The 7626-nt window shown below is 40.1% G+C and overlaps 1 protein-coding gene across 1 annotated transcript in view; it reads left to right on the forward strand.

Moving 5' to 3' along the window:
• The window catches only part of LOC311242930 (homeobox protein CDX-1-like), a gene marked incomplete at both ends in the record, with an annotated part of 15183 nt that extends 12140 nt beyond the window's left edge, over positions 1-3043 (forward strand). The window contains one exon of the mRNA XM_084331994.1: positions 2846-3043. Within this exon, the coding sequence (XP_084188120.1) occupies positions 2846-3043 (198 nt within the window). The remainder of the gene's footprint in view (positions 1-2845) is intronic.
• Positions 3044-7626: the final 4583 nt, after the last annotated feature.

The raw sequence follows: 7626 nt of genomic DNA on the forward strand, positions 1-7626 counted from the left end.
TTCGGATTTGATATAGCAGACTTTGAAAAAATACTGACCAGAACATAGAATTAGTTTAAATAAATATTTTTATATTTATCTATACGTGTATATATACACGTATTGCAACATGAGTAATGAGACAATTAAGCAAGCAAACAACACAAAAATGGATTTGTATTTTTCTTCAAGTAGCCTATTGCATGTTGCTGTATACAGTTATTGGTAGTGTGGATTGTACAGTATATTGTGATTCATGATGTGCTGAATTGAGTTTGGACTCAGACATGTGGAATCAATTCATTAATTCACTCAATCTTTATTTATACTTGATAATACACTGAGTAATTAAACAAATGTTCACACCCCCCCCCCCCCCCCCCCCAAGGACTTTGGACTACTTAAAATAGACTCCCCCTTCCACCTGATGGACATATATCACCTGTACTACTATTATTTATTATTTATATACACATACTGCTCCACATGGATTTTAATATATCATGCTTTAAGTACTGTAGTTTTAATATAGTTGGTGTTTTTTTATATAGTGGTCTTTTTACTGTAGTTTTAACAAATCTTATAGTGGTGAGTGTCTATGTATTGTGACTATATGTTTCTAAACCGACCCATAGACACTAGTGTCTAGTTTCAGTGTTTCCTGCAGGGTATTCCATGATGTAGGGGCAGAAAAGCCAAAAGCAGATCTACCAAGTTCAGTACAAACTCTAGGCACTCTAAGTGAATGCCAAAAACTGGATCATGTACTGTACGACAGGGTCCAGTGGTCCATTCCAATAAAGAATTAATAAAATGTGGACAATCTCTAATTATGGCTTTATAAATAAAAAGATTCCTATGCAACTTAGGTCTCTGTCAGAGAGGCCCACCCAACCTTATTATATAGGATACAATGGTGAGTACCATAACTATCACCGGTGATAAATCTAATGGCTGAATGGTAAATAGAGTCTAGGAGTCTAATTGCCTAAGGTTTTCCATCTCTTGGGTTCCAATACAAGAGATACCGTTCAAACACAGGCTCATGAGCCCATTTCACTCAGAGCCAGCCATTCTCTGGCATGTAACCGAACCCTTTGTCACGCAAAGTCACATACACTTCTGCTTTTGTTGGTTTATACTTTCGTTGCAAAGCAGATCTGTTTAGTGTCAAGAAGACTTGTCTTCACACCATACAAAATGCTGTCTCATAGCTTTTTGGTGGTTTAAAGAAATGGTAGTTTGACACTTTTGCATAGGAAATTGTGATGGATCACGGTCTATGTGGGTTTGGTTCAAATCTAATTTATTTGTATAGCCCGAGATCACATGGTATTGCCCCCATGGGCTGTACAAGTCAAGAAGAAACATCACAATAACCACCATAAAATCCAATTATGCAACACTCCCAGACTTTCCCCAATGAAGATAAGGAATAACCCACTAAAACCTAGCATATACATGTAATGAAACACATATGCATACATACATGGTAGCAATAGTATCTAAGGTACATAAGAACATTTAACATTTTTAAATAAATAGAGCTAAGAACAACAAAAAAGCATAGGAAAACAAGCACTGGTATGAAAGTAAGATAAAGGCTAAAAGTCAAGGGTCGGAGCTCAAAGTATCAGAGTCATATTCCCCAGGGGGCAGGAGAACCGCTTGGCTCCAGTTGAAGTATCACTCGATACATCCACTCAGAGAGACAGAGACCGGGGTTAGAGAATCTCTCATGTCTGCAGGAAATAAACAAACATCCTAAACTAACCAGATTAAACTAAGGGTCTATCCCCTACCAGGTGAGATCAGGGTAGGCTGAAAGAGAGAGAAAAGATGGGTCTTAAGCGAAGATTTAAAAACTTCGACAGAGCAGGCGCCCCAGACGACGGCGGGCAATTTATTCCACAGGTATAGGGAGCGAGGTAGGCAAAGGCTCTGTGGTCAGCGGATTTCTTTTTTAACCTAGGAATCGACAGGAGCCCCGCATTTTGTGAACTAAGAGCACGAGCGCACGAGTGTTTCCTGTGTGCTTTTAATATATTTTGGTTTTCTATGGTGAGCTGTCAATGGTCAATGCGGGCTTGTTTGCCACCTGATTGGTGTCAGGTGTGCAGTGCCTTTAAGTAGGCTTGGTTTCCTGTGTTTCGATGCTTGTTCATTTCATGTTTTTCCTCAGTAAACATGAGTATACATATTTCTAGGGTTTTCTTTGTCTATAGTGCTTTTGGTTTCTTGTTTGTTTTCAACTGCTAGGCAGTGGTGGTTATTTTAGGGGTTTTCCCCATTTCTTTTATCCTGGTGTTTTGTGTTTTCTATAGCTTTTATTTGTATATATAAAGTGTTCTTGTGTTCCCCCCCGCCCTATCTCATCACTCTGCAATTACAGTGGTTACCCCTCTGGGGTAACTTTAAGATTTTTGTGTGTCTGCGTGTGTCCTACACCCCCCCCAATCCTGACAGGAAATGAAGGTGTGAAAGGGACTACATTATATAGTACTGTGTAGCACCTTATTAGTACAGCTATGACCCACTCCTATTTTGTAGATGCTGTAAAGGGGCAGCAGTGGCTCAGGAGGTAGAGCAGTCGTCTGGTAATCCGGAGGTTCTGAGTTAGATTCCAGCTCCTCCCGGGCAGCATGTCAAAGTGTCCTTGAGCAAGACACTTAACCCCTAACTGCTCCCGATGAGCAGGTTGCCACCTTGCATAGTTGCCTCCGCCGTCGGTGGGTGAATGTGTGAGTGAATGGGTAAAATGTGAGGAACAAATTGTAAAGCGTTTGGATAGAAATCGCGATATAAATGCACCATTTACCAAATCATGACATTTCCTGGTGTGTGTGTGTGTATTCCTGTGGTCTAGGTGAAGATATGGTTCCAGAACAGGCGTGCCAAAGAAAGGAAGGTAAACAGGAGGAAGCTGCAGCTTTCCCAGCAGGCCTCCACAACCACACCCACCCCACTGGTGATTGCTGGGCCTACTGACGGGCCTTTGACAATCATCCCCAGCAGTGACCTGTTACCGGATGAGATATCAATGGCTGTCAAAGAGGAATACTAAGGACTAAGGGTGGAAGACTGTATATAGCACTGGAGTACACAACCTGTATGCAACCTCTCAATGTTTTGCATCATTGTCAATGCTAACTGGATGCACTTCCTCTCTGATTAATGAGCACCATGTCTGCAGAATGTCCCTTGCTGCACTATCTATCATCTCTGACAGGCATTTGCCACTCACAGGGTATTAATACAAATCAATACCAGCACCAGATATTGATACTAGAACCACTATAGCATGGATCAGAGACCAACATATATTCAGAAAAGACACTATGTTCCTTATTTCATGTGTTCTATATTATTTTATAAATTTGTTTTGTAACTGCAAACAGAGGACTGTGATATTCCTTTCTTCTGTTTGATCAATTGTGTGTGTGTGTGTGTGTGTGTGTGTGTGTGTGTGTGTGTGTGTGTGTGTGTGTGTGTGTGTGTGTGTGTGTGTGTGTGTATCTTTTCTCACCATATCTTGAAAAGTAATGGCCGGATTGACATGAAATGTCATGTGCACATTCATGACCCCATGAGGAAGAACCCCATTGAGTTTTTCTGACCCACCAACAAGCCAATATTTCTTTCTGCAACATATCCCGACAAATACTGTCCGTATTGCCATGCAATTTGCTGTGCACAATCATGATTCTAAGAGGAATAAACCTGTTGATTTCAGTGACCCCATGACCTTTCCTCTAGCACCACCATCAAAATATTCAAATTATTATCTCCTGACCATTTACAGTCACAAAATACTTACCTAGAGGAAGGCATCTATTTTTTACGCAGTATGTGGTGCGCCATTCGGGCGCCCCAGAAAGGCACCTATTGATGACCTTTGGTGACCTCTAGCTCCACCATCAGGCCAAACTGAGAACAAGATATCTTGAAGACTTAAGGCCTAATTGCCATATAATTGGCAATTGGCACTCGCGCGCACGTCGCGGCACTTTGCGCTCGTCTGCCGGCTCCGGGCTACATTTTTCGCCGATCAACCAATGAAGTTGAATTTGCCGCCTTTCGGCCGTCACCACACTCAACCTATTGCGTGCTTCGGGTTTCGAGTTACAAGACGAAATATCCGGCAAGCATCATTTGACAAGCCGTTCCGACGAGTGACCACGTCTGGTTGTAAATGGTCCTGAACTGACCAGTCACCGCTGATGGCGAAAATGATTGACCACCTTTGTAGCCAAGGAGCGTCTGCTCCGAAAGCGATCCCAGACTAGCACTGATTGCAAGGAGAAAGGGGCAGAAGAAGAGAACAAGCTCTTTGTTTTGACTCGCGCATCTGAATGAATGGAAGTGACGGCCATTTTGGATAATCACGCTGAATCTTTACCGGTACACACATTACAAAAACCTTTGTGAAACACTCATTTTGCGTGGGAATTTTATAAACTTTGGACCTGTACTACATAATACTTCAGGCTATGGAACCGTTATGTTTTCCACCTCCTACCTCAAAAACAGGCATCTGGCAACCACTAAATAGAAATGTGAGTACACAACATTTTTACTTCAGTGTGTTCAAACCTCTGTTACTCTATTTCATTAGCACTCAAAGTGATTTTATTTTGTGTAAGAAACTTCAGAATGTTACCTTTCAAAAGAGACCAGATGCACGCATGTGCTATAAGTATAACGTATAATAAAGCGCAAATTACTTTAGGTATGCACTCGTAATGTAAACTGCCATAGTGTCTTTATACCTGTATCACAGAGTTGTAGTATTATTATGTACAGTGATACAGGTATAAAGACACTATGGTAGTGGTCATACTGGCCAGTAGGCGTAACTAGTAAGAGTAGGTAAGGGATGTACAGATATAGATATAGTATCTACAGATATGTAAATGTTATTAACATATTGCAGAATGGGTACAATACAGTACAGCTCAATACACACAATTGTTAAGGGGATGCAGACCAGAGAAAGACTTTTGTCTTGTTTACATCAGGGTCCCCCATTTTCAATTCATAGTGATATATATTTTTGGTCATACACTTACAATCTTTAGCAGCTGGGAAATACATTATTTGATGTATTCAGGGCCATTTCACGTTGATTCTAAACGTTACACATTACATCCTGCTAAATGTACGTTAGCTAATGTTACGGCCAGTGTTGAAAAGCCTTGCGGTCGAGGGACCGCAAGGACCATAACGTTAACTTGACAGCAAATGTGGATATGCTTTATTTGAGCAGTTGCTAGTGTAACGTTACCTTAGTTGATTGTCGTTCTGACATAACTGCAGTAAACAAACTAAGTTTACAGGATCCACACACTGATCACAAGAGTCGACGGTCCAGTTTACATTTCTTCCAACCAGAGCCTAACTAGAGCCACAGTCTGCGAATCAGAGGCAGGGTAGGGGCGGGTCTTCGGTGCCAGCATGTTCGGTTGTCTCAACGTAAAGAATAATACTGTACATCTTAGCTGATTATCCATAAAAAACGCACGTTAATCGAAAATTGAAAAATACCACACCATTACTGTACCAATGACAGTCAAATAATCAACAGAAAAACATTACATTGCAAAATAATATGTCCATGTCTGTAGTGTGCACACACACACACAGCGGTGCGCTGGATGGATATAATTCCAACTTGACTTTGTGCCTCCTTGGCACAAAACAGAAGCTGCACCCACCCTAATAAAACCATTTGACGAGGGCGTTAACAGGCGGTAGAGGCCGTTGGAATGACGGTAGAAGGGACCTCCATTTCCAATGCTATTACTGTATTATATCAGCCAAATATCATGTAAAAAACTAACTCTGTACAAAGAAATCACTCTTATCAATAAACATGAATTGTCTTCACATTTTAACTTCTGTACTGTAAATACTGTCTATCTATATATCAAGTTTCAAGTTTCAAGTTTCTTTAATAGTTGTCATACAGAAGTACAGAATACTTTCATACAAAATGCTTCTTACTGTTACGCTCCAGAGACTGTGCTAGACAAGATAGTATCAAATAACATAGTATAGCATGTAATTTAGAAGTAGAAAATGGGGTCACAGTGTTCAGTATAGACATATGTACAATGTTCGATGCAGAATAGACGTAACTGAGTTACCATATAATATACAATACTATGCAGTGTACTAATGTACAGTACTATATAGTGCAAAGCAGAAATGGGATGAGGTACAATTTAGGTACAATTTACAGTCTATCTATTTATTAATTCCTTTTAAACACCATGAACAAAATATCAAACTTTTTTGATATATCAGTGCAACAAGGATTGGATCTCTTTTTCACGCTGCCGTCCTTCTTCCGGTCTTCCTGTCAAGTTACTGTTATGGTTTGTAATGCGACCCCAATTGCACGACACAGACAGGTAATCAGAGTTAGCCAAAACAAGGGCATGATTTATTATACACAAAAAAAGCGGCACTGACCCTTTAAGGGTGAAAAAACACTAAAATCCATGAACACAAAAAATGCGGCACTGTTTTTTTAAAGGGCGAACAGGCAGGAATCCTCTAGAACACAGGCAAAAAAAGTACACAGGAAATCTTCTAGAACACGGGCAAAAAGTACACAGGAATCTTCTAGAACAGGGGCATCCTCCCGACCAGAACGCTGCCGACGGGCAACGCAGCAAACAGGGGGTCCTGTATACCGTACTGTTTTACCTACAGTACGCCCTACCATGTCTGCCCCGGAGCTGTCAATTATTGGCTGAGACAATATTATTACCGTGCCAACTGTGGTTCAACGAGAGAGTTCACCTGAGAAAACGCTCTTAGATTATCATTTCAGGACAGTTCAACTATGATAGACCATAAAACCTGCTTTTATGACATTGTGAATCAGCTGAATGGCATGGCTTTCAACCTTTGCCCCCCCCCCCCATCACACAGATATGAAGTGAGTGTTCGATTTAAGTTCTACTGCAAGAAAACAACTCAACATATTTAGGTTAAATGTAAGGACAGGACATTGCAATGTCTAGATAACGATTAGAGGAAGGGTGTAAATACTAAAGAAATAACGGGTTACATTCATATAGCTCAGTGGTTATACAGTATTCAAATGATACATTTATACTGTACAGAGATACATGGTGAAATAATGGATATGTGAGTGACTCCTAATAATAATGTCTTAAAAGCCAGCATGAAAAAATATGAATAGATGCAGACATTAATTTATTAGCAAATGTAAAATAATTACCAAAAAGGTTATTACAACTTTTTATTTTATTTAAATTTTATTTATCCTTTATTTATCCAGGAATGTCCCATTGAGATACAAGATCTCTTCTTTCAGGTAGTCCTGACCAACACGGCACACAACAAGTTTCAACATAAAACAGGGCATTAAACAAAAAACATACAATTCAAATATAAATACAGAAGGCCATTTGTGCAGTGGCAAGGAGCATAATCACATCAGCAATAGCATCAGGTAAAACAGTTACATGTTTCATGAAGGGCTAATCGTAGCATACCTTTAAAAGCATTTACATGTACAAAAGGTTATTACATGTAAGCCTTACATTTCACTCGGGCAGACAAATGAGTCATATTATATCATCAACTCTATCACCTGCTGTCAGTGGCCTTCTA

Source organism: Notolepis coatsorum (assembly GCF_963971535.1).
Source record: "Notolepis coatsorum genome assembly, chromosome: 16".
In the NCBI taxonomy this organism is placed as follows: domain Eukaryota; kingdom Metazoa; phylum Chordata; class Actinopteri; order Aulopiformes; family Paralepididae; genus Notolepis; species Notolepis coatsorum.